This window comes from Rattus norvegicus, chromosome 15 (assembly GCF_036323735.1).
Source record: "Rattus norvegicus strain BN/NHsdMcwi chromosome 15, GRCr8, whole genome shotgun sequence".
Lineage (NCBI taxonomy): Eukaryota > Metazoa > Chordata > Mammalia > Rodentia > Muridae > Rattus > Rattus norvegicus.
The window spans coordinates 11,448,362-11,469,405 of record NC_086033.1 but is presented as its reverse complement, the minus strand read 5'-3'; the positions used below and the strand labels follow the sequence as shown (position 1 = coordinate 11,469,405).

Sequence of the window (21,044 nt, the reverse complement as noted above, 5' to 3'; positions counted from 1 at the left end):
GGGGGTCACTAGAGGTTAAACGTTGCAGGTCACATCCAGCCACTGTTTTCTGACATAATGTTTGCTTCCTGGTCACCTCAATCATACTGTCCCATCCCATGAGTGCTCACACACTCTCTCCACCTGCCCTGCCACGAGTATCCCCACACTTCTGTACAATGGCAAGTCCTCAGAAGCTGTGAGGCAAAAGAAACGTTTCCTTCCCCAAGTTTCCTCTGACAGGCATTTTGTCCGTGCAACATAGCACTAACAGAGCACATTGGTCTCACAGCGGGGCACACGGGAAGGGGTCCAGGAAGCAGCATGGATACCTCTCAGCCCTAACTTTAAAACTAAGATTTGGTTGTGGTGACTTGTCTGGAAGGAGATCCTAAGACTCCAGGAAAGGAAACTGGAGAGTCGGAAATGTCTGCCACTGAGATAGTGGGGGCTGGACCTTGCTGAAGAAAAGACTCATCATCCTGCTGAGGTAGCAAGAAGTCTGGGGCGTCTCTCCATGGAGGCTGTTTATCTGACATCGGGGGCTGCCTCTAGAGAGCTGTGCCTTATGTAGGAGTGATCTTACTGAAGCAAAGGCCACGCTTGGATGTGGGTACCCAGAGGAAGCAAACACTACCCATGGCAACCAGGCCATGTCACCTAGTTATCTTGTGAGTCAAGGTATGAGGCTCTACACGGGCCCTGCTTAGACACCTCCATGTGGAAATGAGTGGGGGTCTCTGGTCAGTGAACATGGTCCCTGATGTGCTTATACTCAGGATTGCACCCCAGCTCTGTCTCTCTCAGTCTTTTTCAGAGGACCTGCCCCTTTTGCATCTAGAAGGGTGGCCATGCCTTTTCTGGCATTAGGAGTTTGGTTTGCTCCTAGGCAGCAAGGGCTACCTGCTGTCTAGAGCTCTGCCTGTCCAATGCATGGGTTCAGTTTAACCCCATGTCTACCACTGAACCACAAAACATGGGAAAAGGTACTGGATCCTTTTATAGCTTGGCTTACCCATGTGCATATGGGGCCGACAGTCCCCACTCTTGGGTAAGGTCGGTCCTCCGGAGAAAGGGATGATGGTCCTGATTATGGCTCCTGTAAAGGGTGACTGCTTAGCAAATACCAGCTGCAAAGATGCTAATCACCAAAACGAAGACTTCTGATTTGCTACCGAATGTTCTCCATCATTCACACATGGAGAGACAGGCGCCTCTTCTGCCCTTGAAGGCTCTGGAGGTCTCCCCCTTTCTTGCTTCTCACTCTTATCTGGCATAGTCTGCCATCCCACAGGATGCAATTTCCCAGCTTTGCTCTTGGCCCCAGCTAGAGCCAATGTCTCCGTCTCACCTTGACACTAAGCCAGATACGATACGGTACCTATAACACTGTCCCTGATAACTATCTCCAAAAGGAAGAAAGATCCTTCTCAATGGCACTAGTCAAAAGTCACCCACAGTGACTGAAGAGAGCCCCAGTCAGTTCCCATCCAGGGGGTGGGCGTAGGCTTGGCGGTGTTTCTGCAATACCCTGGCAATATAAAAGGTCCCATTCCGGAATTATTCTAGGAATTATCTCATTTCGACCTCCTAGCCATGACAGCAGTCCGTGGGCAGGTGAGACAGAAGTCATTTGCTCGCACCACCTAGCTGAGGAGAGCTGAGTGAGCTGGGACTCTCAGCTTCTGTTCTGATATATCTGAGTTTTCCAGTCTTTGTGTCCTTCCCATGTGAAGCTGACAATTTCCTAGAGGCAACCAGCCTTGTCCTACTCTGGGCTAGGACAGTGAACCCCAATCAATGGGGACTGAGGTTGGCATAGCAGACAGACCCACGTTTCTGCTTCTCCTGATGAGGACAGAAAAGGCCCCCAAAGGTCATTCTTGACCATGGCTTTTCAGTGTGGGCTGGAGAGAGCTGCTCTAGCGTCTCGGAAGCTTGTGCAGCCCTTAGGGCCATCCGCAGGGAGCCAGAGTCTGTGGTTTCTCAGGATCACCAAATGCCTCTGCTGCCCAGAGCTCTGGAAATGGCTCCCCATCACTCAGCCTCAACATATGCAAAATCCTCTGCCTGGCTAGGAGACCTATTGCCTTGAACCTCTGCAGCTTCAGCTCCTGCAGGAGCTCTGGGTTCCCCGGGCATCCACCTAGCACATCCCAGCACCAGGTTGCCCAGAGTCCTCTTGGCCTGCCCTAGCCACCTCTGCCATTTGCTGGCGGGGACACCACATACTCCCAAAGTGTGGCTTCAAAGTCCCTCTCGCCACTGACCCTGCTCCTTCCCGTCATCATCAGTGAATCTTTTTATTCTGAGGATTTTCATGCTATTTTCCCAGCATGCCTATAGCCAAACCAAAGGTGGAAAACCCTTATTTTATGAACATTTTCTAGTTAGCAACACGTAGGCAACATAAGTCATTGAAAGAGGTCAGAATGGCAGCCTAGTTGTGTCCAATCATTCATTCCTCAAGTATCTACTGAGTGGCCGGTGTGTGCAAAAACCCGAGAGTGTATGTTACTGAATACAATACATGCTAACCTTGAAGAAAAATCAAGGTCCCATGAAATCACCTGGAGCATCGTCCAATCAAAGCTTCACATAAACTCTTACCTCTCTCTTTGCCTCTTCCCTGACTTATAACCACAGTAAAAGCTACTTCTCACTGAAGAGTGGAACATGTGGGGCTACCTGTTCATGGGGCCCAGATCACCCCTGTCCTGTACCCTTACAGGTTTCCTTGAGATTATACACATTCCTCCTGGAAGCCAGGCCATGACCCAGAGGATAAATGGCCCCATAGTCCTTCCTTGGATCCGGTTACATGTCTGCCATAATCTACGTAACACATTTCTGGCTTGAGCAGACCAAAATCACCAAGAGGAGACACAAGCATAAATGAATTGCGCTGTCACTGCCCAGCATGCACTTCAGCACACAGTAGGTGCTCGTGAATGAACAACCGACTTAGCCCCTGTGCCAGTGATATGTGGGGGAAAGGGACAGCAGGTGTCCTGTGCCAGGCACAGGAAACTGTACAGGAGCGATGTGTGCACCAGGGCCTGTGCCCACGCCCCTGGCATCTTGGGCAGTGGCTCTTACCGTGGTGTATTTACCCAGCTGGCAGAGTGAGGGAAAGGTTTCCTGGTGGGCTTTCCGGATCTTCTCGGTGAGGTCATCCAGCTCCGCTGTCATCTCATAGCTCTCTGTGCACTCCTGCTTTGAAGGCTCCTTCTTTTTCTTGTTCCTGTCATTCCTGACAGCTGGAAAAGAGAGACGAGAGGTTATGGAGGGTCACGTTATGCATCTGGGACACAAGTCCCCACTCCCATCTCGGACTCTTGGAATCAGAGCAGCAAGGAATGAGGGAGCGGCTCACAGCCAGGAAAGGCACTTGACGGCTTCTAGTGGAACCATGTCTGCCTTTCTTGGTGTGCAGTGTGCACACTTCAGTCTGTGTGAGCTCAACCTGAAAGGCAGTCCCATGCAGGCTGCATGCCTTCCGTGGGAAGGGTCCTAAGGGTTGTCCTGAGTGATTGTCCTAGCTACATTTTTGTTTGTTTTGTTTTGTCAACTTGCCACAAACTGGAGTTATTTGGGAAGCGGAAATTCAACTGAGAAATGCCTCCATCAGATTGTCCGTAGACAAGCCTGTAATGCTTATCTTGATTAGTGACTATACCTGGCAGGTAGTGCTGTATGTTATAACAAAGCATGCTGAGCAAGCCACAGGAGCAGGACAGTATGCAGCATTCCTCTCTGGCCTCCACTTCAGTTCCTGGTTCCTGCCATGACTTCCTTCAAAGGTAAACTATTTCCTGGAAGATGAAATAACTGAACCCACAAGTTGCTATTGGTTATGGTATTAACCACAGCAACAAAACCCTGACGTGGCAGGCCCCTCAGCAAGGGTGCTTCCCAGCAAGTGTAGCCTATCTGAAGGGTCTCATTTATTTACTTATTTACTTTCCTGGCTGCTCCCTGAAAAGATTCTGCTTGATGGTGATAAGGCTGTTGTTTATGTCCCTTGATATATTATTCTTAGATTTCTTGTGTTAACCATACAATATTCCACTACTCGGGCTATTTCAAACAGTCTGAAAGCCTCAGCCAAGACAACTGTCCACTCAGGCACTTGTACCTTCATAGTCAGTTCCAGGTCACTTGTGGCTGGTTGGACCTCAGCAGATAAGGGCCACCTGGCCTTGCATATCCCAGCCCAACAGGCACACAGCAGTACTCAGGACTCAGAGCTGTAGGACAGCCTCCTCCAAGGGCCAGATCTCTCCGTGGCGTGAGTGAATGCCACGTCAAGCTCTTGGCTAGGAACACTTGGAAGGAACCTGAAACCCGGGAGGCAGATAAGTGACACCAGATCACATGAACCCTCTAGGGAGTCTGTGATCCCTGGGGTGTCAGGACCGAGGCTGCCCCGATGTGAATGATGCCAGCATGACCTGGGCATGTGTGATGCAAGATGACCCAGGGCATAATCTGATCTGTCTAAGAGGATTTGGCCTGGATGCCTCCCTAAGGGCACAGAGGCCAACAGGACACACAGTGTCCATAGTAGGAGAGTCCTCAGGCCCTTTGTGGGCAGGAGATGAGGGCAGAGGCAGGGAGACATGAATGGGGAGGCAGGGTGAGGAAAGACGAGGGTTGGAGAAAGTGAGGGCAGCCAATAGCACAGAGGGGAAGTCAGTGTCTGGGTAAGCAGCTCACTGGGCCAGGAGGGACCACTGCTGGAAAGAGGAGCACTGTGTGAGTGTCTTGATACCTGAGCATGGAGGTTTGACTAAGGAACTCGCCTAATCCCATTTCAAGGAGGCAGAACTGCCAAGTTCTCTCTTTACTGGATCTGCTTACTACCAAGGAAGTGGACGCATGGGAGAAACAGGCTGGCACCTTCCTTCTCAGGCCCTGGAACAGAGCTATTCTAGACAGTGGGGAAGTGAGTCCCAAGTAGGGGCTTCATGCTGGTCCTTTGTAACTCTGTGACCAGACAGACCTTCCTTGGATCCATGAGGAGTGGGTGAAAGGCCTCCCATTGCCAAGTGTGCATGTACACGGGTATAGGTAATGCTGTAGAAGCAGTATGCAGTAAGGTGGGCAGCACAGTGGCAAATTGTAGTTTCTAGGCTCTCCTAAGGGATGGTGTTCTGCCAGGGAGTAGACACTGTATCCCAAAGGCTTATGGGTAGGTGTCTCGGGATCTTGTGCTAGACATTAGACTCCTCCTTTGACCTCTGCTTTGCCAACACAGAGGTAAAGCCTAAGAAACCAGGGTCTTTCCCAAACAGCTCTGAGGAAGGTCTGTCATTTCTCAGAGTTACCACAGGGCCTAGCAGCTCTTGTTCTGTCACACGTGGACACGTGAGCTAATCTGTGTTCAACATGTATGAACAATGCAAGCCTGAGTCTCGCCATTCCCACCACCACCCGCCCCGTGAGGGACAGTCCACATGCCCACTGGTGGATGGCACATAAACCAAAGGCTTGTCAAGTGATGGATTACCGCCTGCTGTCACAAGAAGGGGTGCTGACGTAGCCTATGCTGTGGACGAACTCTGAGCCTGTGCTAAGGGAAGAAGCCAGCTGCTGAAGGCCTTGCAGCATACCTTCCCATGTGTATGCAACGGCCGTAGTCCAACAGCAGTGGCCGGGAAGGATTTGGGTTGGGGGAAGGAGGCTGGAAAGGAGTACAGTTTCTCCTTGAAGAACAGAAGATGGCTGGATTTCATACAGGAGCAATGACTCCATGAACAGAGCACACATCACATGACTAGTGTTCCACGACATGCCTTTTGGAGAGCTTCTCGGGACAGTTCTGAGGTCACGAGTCGCTAAACACCCCTGATCAGAGGAAGAGGCCAAATTTCACCTATGACCTTCAAACACACAGCAGATCAGTTCCAGTGAGGGTCAGCCAGTGTCCTAAGCTCGGGAATGCCAGCTCATGAACCCCTCCCTCCCCCCAGGAGCTGGGGCAGGAGTTCCTTCCATCTCTAGGGCTCAGAGTCCCCTCTCCACAAGCAGTAGAGGAAAATTTCAGAGGAAGGGAGAGACTCCACAAGGATCAAGGAGGCCAGGGGCCTTTGCTGTAGTAGTTGTTTCCAGAAAGCAACGTGCTGATTTCCTAAAGTCTCAGCCTCTGAACGGAACTGTTCCGGATTCTAGAGAAGTGAAACCTCCCAGGGGGAGTGGTGCTGTCATCAAGTGCATTATAACCTGAACCTTGAGCTGCTTATCATACGACGACAGTACTCTCCACTCCTCACAGCATCCTAAACACATGGGGTGGACGGAGTCCCTGTGCAGGCCCTGCATCTTGCAGGTAACTTGGATGGCTCTGAATGTCACGCGGACTGTGGCTCTTCAGTGCTGAGTGACACCTAGCACACACAATGATAACGAAGCCCTGTGAAGGATGCCCTGGAGAGCTTGGTGTGCTTGACACGGTGTGAGGGTTCTCACTCTGGCTGGAGACGGTGAAGCAGGGCATGAGGAAGGTACCCTAAGGGGCAGTGAGGACAATGGTCACAGAGCCCAAGATCCCTCTCCCTGCAGCCTCAGACTTCTCTCTCTCCTAAAGCAACTGGACACAGCCACCCATTCACTAAGGCCCTGGGGTTTGACAAGCTGCTCTCCTCTTGGGGAAGACAGTGGGCATACATGGGCAGTTTGCATCATAGCCTGCTCCTTCGTGCCTCATTGCTCTGAGGAGCACATTAAAGGGAAGGCTTTATTCTACTTCCTCCATATTCCCAAAGCTTGACACAGCCCAACCCACAGTGGCCTTTCGGGGACTGTCGCGAGTGGCAAGGAGAATGGGTGACTAACTATGGACTTCCATCCCTTTGGGGGCATGTATATGGCCAGGCAGAGCTCGTCTGAGCTGTTGCTTCCCAAAATTAGCAGCCTTGCTGTCACCTAGTGGTCCGCGGGGGAATCACTGACTGCTCCTGCCCCTTCAGCAGTGGCCTGGAGGGTGATGTAAGGGTGGGAGGGTGATTTATGCACCTGCGATAGGACCTGGCCCGATGTTTGCAAAGTGCTTCTTGGAGTAAAGGTGCTTCATAAATATCAGGCATTCTACCCGTGAGGGGCAGCGTGCTACAAATCACATTTGGCGGCATGAAAGTAACATATTTATGATCCACTATCATATTGCAAATGAAATGAATGTAATAAAAGTGTCACTTATACAAATACCTCTGATGTACAGATCCCGACCTATGAATATGAAAACAGACACCCAAGCACTTTTATTTGAATGTCTAATCATGGAAATAAATGAAGGCATGTTCATTTTAATGTGAGCACTTGTGCATGTATCTGGAATATTGATTTCCATGCACAGGTTAAATTTGAATGCAGGAAACACAGGAAGCTGTGAGCTCCACATGGACCCAGGAAGGAGACAGCGATGCTTTCCTGAAATTTCCTTGTCATCAACAAGAAAATGCAAAAAAGACTTTTTCATATTTAGTTTAGCAGAGGGAGCATAATGGTCTATTTATTCTTGCTTGAAAATTAAAGTCTGAAGCTCACACATCCCAACTCCTCAGCTCCCTGCTAACTGCAAGAATAATGGGTCACAGTTGGTGAGTGAAGCTCTCCTGTAACTACTGTACTGAAATGCTCAAGAGAGGAGCGCGAAAGTATGGTTTAATCTGAGTTTAAAGACTGTTTTCTGGACTAATTATGTAAATGAACTGCATTGGACCTGACAGCAGGTGGATATATCACTAATTGTTGAGAGACTACTTTTCCCATAACTTAAGAGTGGTTGGTGCTTAAACACTTAACCCAGGCTGTCCCAGTGTGAAGCTGTGCTGTGCTGTGCTGTGCTGTGTGTGCTGTGCTGTGCTGTGCTGTGCTGTGTGTGCTGTGCTGTGCTGTGCTGTGTGTGCTGTGCTGTGCTGTGCTGTGTGTGCTGTGCTGAGCTGTGCTGTGTGTGCTGTGCTGTGCTGTGCTGTGCTGTGTGTGCTGTGCTGTGCTGTGTGTGCTGTGTGTGCTGTGCTGTGCTGTGCTGTGCTGTGTGTGCTGTGCTGTGTGTGCTGTGCTGTGCTGTGCTGTGCTGTGTGTGCTGTGCTGTGCTGTGCTGTGTGTGCTGTGCTGTGTGTGCTGTGCTGTGTGTGCTGTGCTGTGCTGTGCTGTGTGTGCTGTGCTGTGCTGTGTGTGCTGTGCTGTGTGTGCTGTGCTGTGCTGTGTGTGCTGTGCTGTGTGTGCTGTGCTGTGCTGTGTGTGCTGTGCTGTGCTGTGTGTGCTGTGCTGTGCTGTGTGTGCTGTGCTGTGTGTGCTGTGCTGTGCTGTGTGTGCTGTGCTGTGCTGTGCTGTGTGTGCTGTGCTGTGCTGTGTGTGCTGTGCTGTGTGTGCTGTGCTGTGCTGTGTGTGCTGTGTGTGCTGTGTGTGCTGTGCTGTGTGTGCTGTGTGTGCTGTGCTGTGCTGTGTGTGCTGTGCTGTGTGTGCTGTGCTGTGTGTGCTGTGTGTGCTGTGCTGTGCTGTGTGTGCTGTGTGTGCTGTGTGTGCTGTGCTGTGCTGTGTGTGCTGTGCTGTGTGTGCTGTGTGTGCTGTGCTGTGCTGTGTGTGCTGTGCTGTGCTGTGTGTGCTGTGCTGTGTGTGCTGTGCTGTGTGTGCTGTGCTGTGTTGAGCTGAGCTGAGCTGAGCTGAGCTGGGCCGAGCTGGGCCGAGCTGGGTTGAGCTGAGCTGCAAGGAGGCTTCTTCCACTGCACAGTGTTCTTGCAGGTGGAGGCTGTCTTTTCCTGAATCAGCCACACACACCAGATAGAACTCAGACACACAGAAAAGTGAGCAGTGACAGGGTGGATGTGTGGCTTTCTTTCTGGTCAGTGTGCAGAGCATCTCAAGTGTACATGGAATGGAATCCTTTCACTCCTTGGGACCTTGATTTTAGGGCATCTTCCAGCTGCACTTGTAGGACTTGCAGAGGTGACTCTATACCCTGTCAGGTTTGAGGTAGCAGTGGGTGTCCACTGTGCCAGGGAGCAAGCAGGGGCAACTGTCAAAATTCTGCAGATAATTAGATAGTCAAATAATCTGGAGGTAGCATTCCCAAGGTTTAACTAGTACCTTCTAGCCTGGACCAGCTTCCCAAAGCTACAGAGTGGGCACAGAAGAACCCCGAGTGCCAGAACAACCAAAGGCCAGATGGCTCCCAAACTATTTTATACTACCGAGATCATCAAGACAGTTCCGACTCGCTCATCCCCTTGTGACTTTCAGGCACTGAGATCCTATCTTTGCACGTGGACTTTGTTCTACTCCACTTCTGTCCTCCATCTCAGTAGGTGTGATCAACCCTGCTGGGGTTGCATGTCTCTCTCTCCCTCTCTCTCTCTCTCTCTTTCTCTCTCTCTCTCTCTCTCTCTGGTGGTCATGCTTACAAGGTAATGGTGTAGGGTATTGAGGCTCTCTTTGAGTGACATGTGAACTTCAACAATCATTTTCAGTTTAACTCTAGAGAAGAGAGCAGAGAGAAGCTGGGTTTGTCTTTTCAGTCACTGCAGAAGCTTAAGCGGGAGGGTCAAAAGCTTAAGGCTAGCCTGGGCAATATAGTGAGATCTTGTCTCAGCAAGAGTGAAAAGTAAAAAGAGGCCCGGTACTATAGCATTCTGGCCTGCTTTCTCTCGCATGTGAGGCACTGGTCTTAATCCTCAGGAGCATAAGGCAAACAAACACAAATTGGTCAACGTCTACCCTGCCCATTCCTGCCTGCCTCAGGGGGCCTTGAGAACGTTCTATGTGCTGTGCTGTGCTGTGTAAAGGTGCTGGACATGGGTGATGGGGTGATTGCAGGGACAGTGTTCACAATCTTTCCCTCTCACTTGGTGGTCCTTTGCTCTGTCCTCCGGCAACAAGGGGCTACTTCAGTGACGGTTTGCATCTCAGACCTTGTGCTTGTAATGGTTGTAGATGAGCCATGGCTGTAAGAGACGGCAATGGACACAGAAGACACCGATCATGTCTGTGGTCTAGCTGTCTGACTCTGAACCAAGGTTCACTCAACACTCACCTTGCTTTTTATATTGTTCATGTATTCATTTACTAGTCACTCATTTTGGGGACAGGGTCTACCTATATAGCTCTGGCTGGCCTGGAACTTGCTGTGGAAGCCAGGCAGGTGTCCAGCTCACAAAGATCTACCTGCCTCTGCCTTCCAAGGGCTGGGATTAAAGGAGTGTACACCTCCATCATGGCCCCTTGCCTGTCTTTAAAAAGACTCCAATGTGAGGATCAGAGTTCAATGCACACTTGACAGCACACACTCACAGTACAAGTTACTTGAAGGTCATAGCTGCTGCTGCCCTTCCTGTCTCTTGCCTGTTTGAAACACCCACTGGTGAGTCCACCGACTTTCTCTTTTTAAAGAAAAAAAAAAAAACATGGTCACCCTAGCATCAGGAATGAGCATAGTTAGAATAGTCAGCTGGTAAACTGTCTGGAGGAGCCATGAGAACATTTTTGTGTTTCTTTGTGGAGCAGGTATGGGCTGCCTTCCGACAGCCTCTGAGGGAGGGAGGGAGGGGAGGAAAAGCTTCTGGTAAATGGTTGCAGATAAATGCATTCCTTGTTCTATGTAATTACTCTAGTCCTTATAGAAAGCTGAGGGTTTTCAGATAGCAAACACTAGCACGATGAACTAGAACGGCAAAGCTTCCGTTTCCCAGTGCCTTCCAACCCAGACCATGTTCAGCGAGTGGACTACAACTGCCCTTGGCCTTCTCGCCATACTTTCGCTCCTAGGATATTTTTGAGGTCTTCACAGCTGGCAATGTTCTGAGTTTCAGGAATTCTGAAAGATCGCAGAGAGCTGTGGTGACTTAAAAGATAACTCCCATAGGCTTGGCATTCAAACCCTTGGTCTGCAGATGGTGCATCTGGGAAGGGTTAGGGGATGCAGCTTTGCTGAAGGAGGATATAGCCTTTGAGAGTAAACAGACCTTGACTATCTGCAGTGTACGTTGCCTATTTGATGCTGTGGGATGAGCTCTCAGCTTTGGGCACAGTCGCCATGCCCGCTGATTGCTGCCATCCCTTACTGTCATTTTGGGCTCATCCCTCTGCAACCATACATCCAAAATAAACTCTTTGTTCTATACATTGCCTTGATCGTGATGTTTTATAACAGCATTGAAAAAGTAGGGTTGGAGATTTAGCTCAGTGGTAGAGCGCTTGCCTAGCAAGCTCAAGGCCCTGGGTTCGGTCCCCAGCTCTGAAAAAAAGAAAAAAAAAAAAGAAATGTTGAAAAAGTAACTAGTACACAAGCCAGTCATTCCAGTCGTGATTGTCGTAGACCAAACTGGAGCCAGAATCACTGGGACTGGGGGACAGAACAGTCAGCAGTGGTGCTGTACAGCAGTTACCCTACGGGCCACACACCCAGAGAGCCTGGTAAAGCTCACTCAGTATAACGTCTCACTTTTGGTCACAAATGTTTACTGTTCCGAGCCTTGAATGATGGAGAATTTGTTACACAACCACAGCTCACTGATACACAACAGTAGCACATGCCATATTAGATATTTGAACAAATGATTGTATTCCTGGTTCTGTCCTCTTCTATCCTAACCCGAGGACATCCTAGAGATCTTTATGTAGATCTTAAACAAATGAAAGTAAGGCTGAGTGAAATTCTGAAGGTCTATGTTTTAATTCATCATTTGCTAATTGAGAAAGTTTACCTTTTAATATCCCTGGTCTTGAGTTTGTACAACTGTATAAGAAAGATGGTGCCAGGGGCTGGAGAGATGGCTCAGTGGTTAAGAGCACTGTCTGCTCTTCCAGAGGTCCTGAGTTCAATTCCCAGCAACTACATGGTGGCTCACAACCATCTATAATCAGACCTGGTGCCCTCTTCTGGCCTGCAGGTGTACATGCAGGCAGAAAGCTGTATGATGTATACATAATAAATGAATGTTAAAAAAAAAAAAAAAAGAAAGATGGTGCCACTGCCCATCAAACACGGGCTTCTCCTACTCCTCAGACTTTAAATACCAATTCATGTGTTCAACAAAGAGTCTGGGAGATGCCGAAGACTTTGAGCCAAATAAAGAATGGAGTTTGTCATAATGAACCACAGTTGACATACGATATGGTCTGTGAACTAATACTCAGGGATTGAGTGACAGACGATCTCATCGAGGCAGCAGTGGAAGGGGGAGGGGAAATAAACAGCAAAGAGGAGGGGAAAACGGAAAGGAACAGAATGGGAGAGAGGAATATGAGGAAGCAGGGAGGAGGAAGGCAGGGGAAGACAAACCTAGCACCTTGTGAGTGAGTGGAGACTACAGGGAAAGCATGTGAAGAAAACAGACAGCTTCCCACTGTGGCTCATCCTTCTGAAGGAAGGCTGTACCGAACTTTGGCTTAGTGGACTAAACATGGCCACCTCACCACCTTAGGAACACGATGCTCAGATGTTGTTTGACACACCAGTGTCTGTATCAATAAATCATCTGAGGGATGGGAAAATGGCCATTGGCTTTCTGGATGTTTGCTAACATTTGGAACATTAATGTCCCACCTAGAATGTGGAGCAGCTCTTGAATACCTGAGCCATTAGAAGAATATCTACATGTGTGGGTGTTCATACTGTGTGTTTCATTTAAATGACAAAAGATCGCTTTATGCCTTCAGTGGACACACACACACACACACACACATAGACACAGACACACACACATGCACACACACACTCAAATAAAAACTAAAAAGAGAAAAAAGCTACATGCAAATCTGTTATTCTCTAAGCTCATTTTAAAATTAAAAAGAAAATATTAAAAAAATCAACTCATGAAAAATAAGACAGACTTGAAAACAAGGCCTTCTGCAACAAATCTCCTCAATACAGCAAGAAGTCTTTTATAGAGGCCCATGTGGGTCCCTTCTAGGAGAGCTTGGGAGGTGACTGGAGCAAGCTATGGGGTAGGGCTTTTACATCAGACTGGATGTAGGACAACAGCCCAGGGTCCTCCTCTGATTCCCCATCCCCAGTCTTGGAAGACCTGCCAAGGAAACTTGGATTTAAGTTTACTGGGTTGTTTCTGGCAGCCACAGTATAAAAAGAATCCATTTGTTCAAAGAGGAGAGACATCTGGGCTTGAGGAAGTTGTTGGAAACTCTGATGCAAACACAGAAGTTCTGAATCAAGGAGGGATCATGGGGCAGAGCTAGAGTAGAGGGTGCCAGGCATGACCTGTGACAATTCTTGCCTTGGTAAGGGACAAGATTAAATGTGTGGGAGTCCGGGTGCCTATGCTGTCCCATCGAGTCATTCAGTGTGTTATTGGATAGCCTGACATAAGCCCAGAAAGTGACTTGTGATGGCCAGAGCTTGGGGACAGGCACTTCTTATCAAACAATACAACAGAGAACGCCAGCCGACCCTCTGCCCTCAGTGTTTCCCTTCCTCCCCACTCTAGAAATTAATGTGGATCAAACTCAGCTTTGGAACCAACGTTTTAGTTGCTTCTGTGTGTTGGGTACAGTGAAAGTAAGTGTGTGTGTGTGTGTGTGTGTGTGTGTGTGTGTGTGTGTGTGTGTATGTGTGTGTTTTCAGCATGGGAGGATGTAGGGAGGGCTTCCTAGAAGAATAGCTTTAAGGAACTTTGACCATTCATTGACCCTGTCTTCCTTCCTCCATTGTCCCTACGTAGGTCTCCAGCAGAAGGTGTGGCCCAGGTTAAAGGTGATTACCACCACACCTGGACCTAAACTGTACTTTATTTAGAACTTGCTTTGTCCCAGGTTGGGCTGGGACCCAGAGATCTGCTTGTCTCACTGCCCTGGGATTAAAGGCGTGTACTACCTTGCCTTGGCCTAAGCTTTTTATGGCCACTGTGCCTCAAGATATGGATCATAGATGTGCCCTCCACTTCTGGGTTGTAGCTCATTCCAGATGCAGTCAAGTTGGCAACCAGGAACAGCCATCATACCTCCCGAGGTTGCACACAAAGGAACAGAGTCCGAGGGTCTCAGGGGCCACCAGCCACTGGCCTATAGAAGTGAGACTCCGACACAGATGCTTCTGAGACACTGTGCATAAAGTGACTTTCAGAACTTTTTTCTTTGTAAAAGATTGGGGTCTAGAACACAAATGTAACAAGGGATTTCTCTCCTCTGCTTGGCTGCCCTTGAGTACTATGGAGAGATCATTCCCTGGCTTAAAAAAAAAAAAATCTGAAGATCAAACAGCAAAAATAAGCTGGCACCAGCCATGTGGATCTCTACACACGTTGTTGGTCAGTACTGTTGCCAGTTTGCCTTCAGTGTTAACACAGCAGCTCCTTGCTGTGAACAGAGAAGCCCCAGTTACCAACCTATGAAAGGAATGAGTCCTCCTGAGACCACACGAGTCCTCTGATTGTCTCACTGATCCTGAGCCTCAGGGGAGAGTTGCTGGAGAGGACCTCATCAGCTTTGTCATTCTCACCATCACAGGTTGCCACTTACTTGAATGTCTGTCCCTAACAGAGACTGCGGTTTCTCCTTTCAGGAACACTTATGGTAAGGAGTCAAAGCAAGACAAAAAAGTATTTCAAGCTGGACATAGTGGCACACGCCTTTAACCCCTGCAGTCAGGAGGCAGAGGTAGGAGGCTCTCTATGAGTTAGAGGCCAGGCTGGTCTATAAAGCAAGGGCAGACAGGGCTACACAGAGAAATCCTGTCTTAAAAAAATCCAAAACAGGGGCTGGGGATTTAGCTCAGTGGTAGAGCGCTTGCCTAGGAAGCGCAAGGCCCCGGGTTCGGTCCCCAGCTCCGGAAAAAAAGAACCAAAAAAAAAAAAAAATCTAAAACAAAAAACTATTCCAAGAAACAACATGAAATACGAAGCCCCAGCGTCCCAGTTCTTTTCCTTTGCCCGTCCCGTAAAAAGAAACCACATGCTGCGGGACGTAACTTCCCATTCAACCGGAATGAGATCTTGTAAGGCAGGAACTCCCTGGAGACTGCCAAGAGGTGTACATCGCAAAGTAACAACCAGTGCCAACGAACTTCCTGTGGCTGCCATCCAGAGCTGGGGCCAGAGCATGGTGCAAAGTCAGGGTCAGACCTTTACAGTGGGCAAAGAAGGGGCACCTCTAAGATGTGACTGCTGTACCCCATAGCCAGACACGCTACACCCCACACTCCAGGCATGCTGTACTCTGCACTGTGGGCATACTGCACCCCACACCCCACTCTCACTGTGACTCTTTTGTAAGCAGTGTTGTCTGGGTATCCACAATAGTCCACGCTCGGGACCAATTGAAAAAATAAAGGAATGAGCTGAGCTTGCCAAGACGGTGGCTGGAGGTGGGCAGGGAGCAAACAAACTGGCCCACTCTCCTATCTGGCCATGGCAGATCTTGTGGAGAAACTCAGAAGAGGAGAGATGGAGGGAACAGTGGACAAGTGGCTGTGTTTAGGATTGTGAGAGCAAAGGAAGAACTCTCATGTTGCATATCACGCAGACAGGGGCACATCTGTGTTCACTGCTGTGGCATTCACGATAGCCACAAAAGGGGAGGGGGGTCAGCCTTAATGCCAAGAGCCCTCAAGTTCAAAGCCAGCACTTACTAAAGTAGCCAGTGTTCCCCAATGAACCACATGTGACTTGGAGCACCAGAAGACAGTATGGCCACCATGTGCTCAGAAAACCTCTAAGTATCAGGTGCAATTCTGAGCCCATGACTACAGATATACAGAATTGCACATCATAGATGCATTAGGGTTCATCTAGGACCTCAGCTCTGAGACGATCATAAGAATTGAGTGCGAGAGAGGGCTGGGTTGCAATGTGGACCTTTGGCTGGAGGTTGCCTAAGCCTGAGCTCAGTGCTGGTCACCATGAGCTTGAGCTTAGCGAGGTTCTAAGCCAACATGGCCCCAGAAGAGCAGAGCACATTGTAGCCTGTCTTTTTTTTTTCTCCCATAGTCTCCTAAGATTCCAGCCGTCACTTTCCCCTTTGCCTGGCTTTCTTCACCCTATATATTTCCAATTACACTGAAAAGAAAAGTTTGTGAATACATTTCAGCTGCCCTGGAAGATATTCAGTCCTAGAAAACGTTCATTTTAAAAATGTACCACTCGGAACTAAAGATACATCCTCACGGTTCTTGGGTCAGCTCCAAACGCAGAGAGCTACGGTCTTTCAAGGCCTGACTTGTCAAACACCTTAAGATGGAGACATGTTATTAGCACTTGGGGCCAGTATGCTGGTCAGTTTCCAGACTTAACCTTCCCTCATCTCTGCACCTACTGCTGTGTTCACGAGTCTGAGCCAGGGTTTGGGAGACATCTTCATAAACATTTTCACTGCCCTACTGTTTACTTCTGCTTATACCGTCTGCAAACGCCACAGCTCCTGCGGTTCTCATGTGCCAGGGCTGTCTCCCCACCAGCTGTACAGTGCACCTGCTGTATAGTCCCCTTCCTGTGGGCTCCAGATGCCTGAAGGCTTGCTACCATGTCGTCCCACTTAAATCTCTTCGCCGACAGCAAAACGTAAAAGGAGACGTTCCTTTGGGGCTGTTAGTGGAACTGCCAAGATACCAGGAAGGCAATCATATCAAACTCGTACCCTAGATCTGGACTCAGGGATCAGTTCCAAGTCACACGTATAAAAGACACATCTGGCTTCTCCAAAGTGACTCAGATATCTTGAGAAATACACAGTAAACACAGCCCAATGCATTCAGTTCTACAAACAGAGGCTAGCCTCGTCATACAATACGACAGAGGCTAGCCCCCACATCCTCAAACGTCCACAGCCTTAGCAACTGCTGTGAGGAGTATCAGAGGAATCCGCAGAACGAGAGCATAGCGTTTCTCTAAACCATGTGCGTCACCGAAGGAAGAAAGTGGTCATGATTACAGGAGGTCAGTAAGTCCCGCCCCCCGCCCCCAGCAATCTGTCCGTTTGTCCAGGTGTACCAACAACATGCAGGGAAGGGTTTGAGTCTTGTTGTTTCCTCCCACGTTTGTGTGGGTGAAGCTTTCTGGAAAAGCCTCATTTGATCATCAGCATGGAAAAGAAAACTCTACCCAATGGTGGCACAGGCCTGGGGTGCATTCACCCTTTAAAGGGATGGTCTTTCTAAGCCTTTTCTCTTGGCGTGGCCTTAAAAACGAGGGAATATGAAGGCTGGCTCTCCTGTATTATTCATTACATAATTGCTGTGCTTTGTTAGAAATATGATCTATTATAACCTTGAATAGAGTACATTAAATGACATTGAAAATTAGATTATTCTGATTATTAGAGAAGTGAGAAACGTGCTAAACATTTATAAGACTGATAATCAATCAGGGTATCCATTTGAGTGCAATAAAAATAAATCCGGTGCTAGTGTGTTTAAATCTAATTTTTTAAGCATGACATTTTCTTCAGAGTTTCTCTCCAAAATGTCACCATCTTCTAGAACAGTGATTGATTCTGTCTCTAAGGACAAGCACTCACTCCAATTACTTCACCCACTGCACACAAACCCAAGTCCACCTCACAGAAGCCAAATGAATCATGGTAAAACAACATGCCTTATGGGGGGGTTACAGAGTTACCTCACTTCAGCTAGAAGGCCGCCCTTCTTCCTCTGCCAGACTCGAATGGAGAGAGCATGTTGCTTAAATCAGACTATGGCTCTATATGTTCTCCAAACAGAAATGACTATTTTCATATTGAGTTTTCACTCTACTGAGAAAAAAGATGGAGTTTTACTGCCTTGCCCACAGTCATCGTCCTCAGATATTTGCAGAGAAAATAAAGGACGCATTGACTGCCTTGGTTTACCTTTCTGCCTTCCGTCTGCTGACCTGTTATCCTTGCACCAGAAATATGCCTCACATGACAGAGGGACAGAAGGCACCTTGTCCATATGAAGGGACAAGAAGTCAGGCTGTGCTGGGGCTCATGGTCGCCTAGATTAGAGGTGTGGGGAGGGATGCAGTGATGAAAAGACTGGGTCTGGTCAGAAAGCCCTGAGACGATAGCTCTCCATTTCCACCTGCTAGCAGAGTAACACAAGCTTCGGGCACAGGGCATCTGAATGGAGGAAAGACTCATGGACACTTTACTGCAATCGAGGCCTGAGGAGAATGGCCCGCTCATGGGAAATTCCCGTTTTCTTTTCAAGGACATAACAAAAGGGCTAACAAAACAACGATGACAACAATGAAGTATGCTCACAGAACAACCTGCCCGTTTGGTTTGAGGCATTGGAATGGCGCTTAGGGTCTTACACGTACTAGACACTCTACACCTGAGCTGCACCCCAATCCCTTCTGTCCCCTTTCTTCCTTCCTCTTTCCCCTTTCAGTCTCTCCCTTTTCCTCCAGTCCTAGGAGTTGAACTCATGGCCTTGTGCACACAAGGCAAATACTCTACTACTCCCCACCATACCCAGCCTTACCTACCCTTCCTTCTTTCTTTTCCTTTTCCCTTCCCTCTTCTCCCTTCCCTCCCTTTCCTTTTCCTAGTTACCAAGGATTAGACCCAGAGCTATTTGGACATTGGGTAAATGCTTCATCTATCGGCCTTGCTCCCTGCGTTTCTTCTATCCTATTCGAATCAGCAACCCCAGTGAGCTGAATGAAGCTGTGACAATCACCAGCTCTGGCACAAGCTGCTGTTTGAAAAGCCAACCAAAGATTACAGACAAAAATATACCCATTGCTGTGTGAGGCAAAGTAAAGGTAGTTGGAGGTAGATGTTCAGGGAAGCTAAGTGACCTCTTGGGGACTCTGTGGGCTACGGGACTTACTGGATAGCTCCTGTGGAAAGATGAAGACTATGGCAAACATACCTTCATCTCCCCACATAAAATTTACCAGCAGAGGGAAGCTGCTCTTAGGTCGGCTAAACTTGGTGTGGCAAGCTGGGGACACTGGGCATGAGATGAGCTCGGTAATTCCCGGGATACTTATGAGTTGAGGATCCTTATCCCAAATGGTTGTGACAAATAGTGCTTCCGGTTTTGTTCCTTTTTAGATTTTTGGAAGCATTCGCCTGGCCATGAGATTTTGGAGGAAAGAACTCAAGTCTAATTGGAAAACTCACTTATGTTTTCTATGTTTCATATTCACAGCATGAAAGCAATTTCAAGTTAGCTTTTGTGAAATAAGGGCTTTCTTTGAAAAGAAAATTACCATTTAACGAATAGTCACAGACTAGGTGAGCTGGTCTACACATGGAATTCTAGCCTCCCAGATTTGAGGCAGGAGGATCACGAGTTCAAGGTCACCCTAGGCTACTTAACTAGACTGTGCACCTCAAAACAAAGAAAACAAAACCCTAACAAACCAATAAATAAAAATAGCAACATAATCTCACTGAAGACCAGGGAAGAACTGAAATTTACAGAGAAAGAAACAGAAATCGGGATCCATCCATGCTCATATTTGATTTAGTTTACTCTTTTTTCTTTTGACTAATTCCTTTCTTTCAACATAGATCATAGAATATCCCAGATCTCTGATCTTGTTTTCTCCCAACTTAGCATCATGAACATCTCCTCATGTCAACAATAACCAGCGTGGCACTCTTCACTGGGTGTGAACTGACTTATACAGGCTTTCTTCTGTCCCGTGCTTATAAAAGCAGTGTTTCAATGGGCATCTTAGACATCATATCCCTCCCACCTTTCTTCTTCCTTTGTTTCCTCTCCCTTCCTTTCACTTTCCCTTTCTCTTCCTGACTTTTCTTTTACAGATAGTTCTTATATTCCAGGAGATTCCTATGTAGCCTAGTCTGACCTTGAACGCATAATCATCCATCTGCCTCAGTTCCCTGAGTGCTGGGATTACACTGTGCACCCCATGGCTGTGTCTGACGCTTTCTGTGAAGTTTCTAGGAAAGGGGTTACAGAAGCCTCCGAAAGGCATGGCATGCCACAGTGTCCAGTGTCCAGCTAGAGCCCATGTGTTGCAGCTTGCTGCTTACCTTTCTTTGCACACACTGGCACTCCTTCTCTACCAGGAAGCTTGCTTATGTCTTTGCATGGTAGCAAACAGTTCTACTCCTGCCATAGCAGGTCCCTTGCTAACCACACTGACAGGGCATTACTTTTGAGCCCCTCTGGTCATTACACCATTCCAATGAATACTTCTGCTGTCCATGTCCCCACCGCTGGCTTAAAAGTTCCCCCATTGGGCCACATCCTGGGATGTATGCTTGATTAGTTTACCAGACTTAGTGAACTTGTCCCTGCAAGCCAGAAGGTCTTTACAAAATGTTTCTTTCTCATAAGAACCAATCAGGAAACTCTTAGCAACCTATTCCCACACTCCATGAGCTTCATTCTTTAGAGTTTGAGTTTCAGACTCAAAGCCCTATGGATTCCTTAGTTGACCACCAACCATGCCTCTGCATGTGTACCCACTGACACTGAGGGAGAAATTCTTGGTGTTTGGGAGAGGGAATATGTCCTGTTCATGAAAGATGTTCAGTATTTTCCTGGATCAACCTATCGGGAGCCAAGAGCTGAAGCCCGGATAAATTATGGGGGATGCAGAGACCTGGAGATCATATAGAAGCCCAGACATGGAACAGTCACTTCCCAGCAGGACTCCCCTTTCCACTGTACTAAGTAAGTAATGGTATCTCCCTTCAGTACAGCGTGTATTCTGGTTAACTTCAGTGATACCTTACCCACATACACTGTCTCCCTCCACAAATGCCATCTCCACAGAGTCAGGGGTTATGGTCTGTTTCACTCTCCTCTGTGTTCTCAGAATCTAGAACACTGCTCGGGATATATGTGAGCATGCAACATGTGTTTCTGGAGTGAGTGAGTGAGTGAGTGAGTGAGTGAGTGAGTGAGTGAGTGACTGACCGACTGACTGACTGACCGGGTGGGTAGGTGGGTGAGTGAGAGAGTGACTGACTGACTGACTGACTGACTGACTAGGTGGGTAGGTGGGTGAGTGAGTGAGTGACTGACTGACTGACTGACTGACTGACTAGGTGGGTAGGTGGGTGAGTGAGTGAGTGAGTGAGTGAGTGACTGACTGACTGACTGACTAGGTGGGTGACTGAGTGAATGAGTGACTGACTGACGACTGACT

The 21,044-nt window shown here is 48.3% G+C and overlaps 1 protein-coding gene across 3 annotated transcripts in view; it reads right to left on the bottom strand.

Moving 5' to 3' along the window:
* Rarb (retinoic acid receptor, beta) overlaps positions 1–21,044 on the bottom strand; it is a 644,786-nt gene that overhangs the window by 12,632 nt on the left and 611,110 nt on the right. For all 3 annotated transcript variants that reach the window (XM_017599578.3, NM_031529.1, XM_017599579.3), the window contains one exon: positions 3,079–3,239. In XM_017599578.3, coding sequence (XP_017455067.1) covers positions 3,079–3,239 — 161 coding nt within the window. The remainder of the gene's footprint in view (positions 1–3,078; positions 3,240–21,044) is intronic.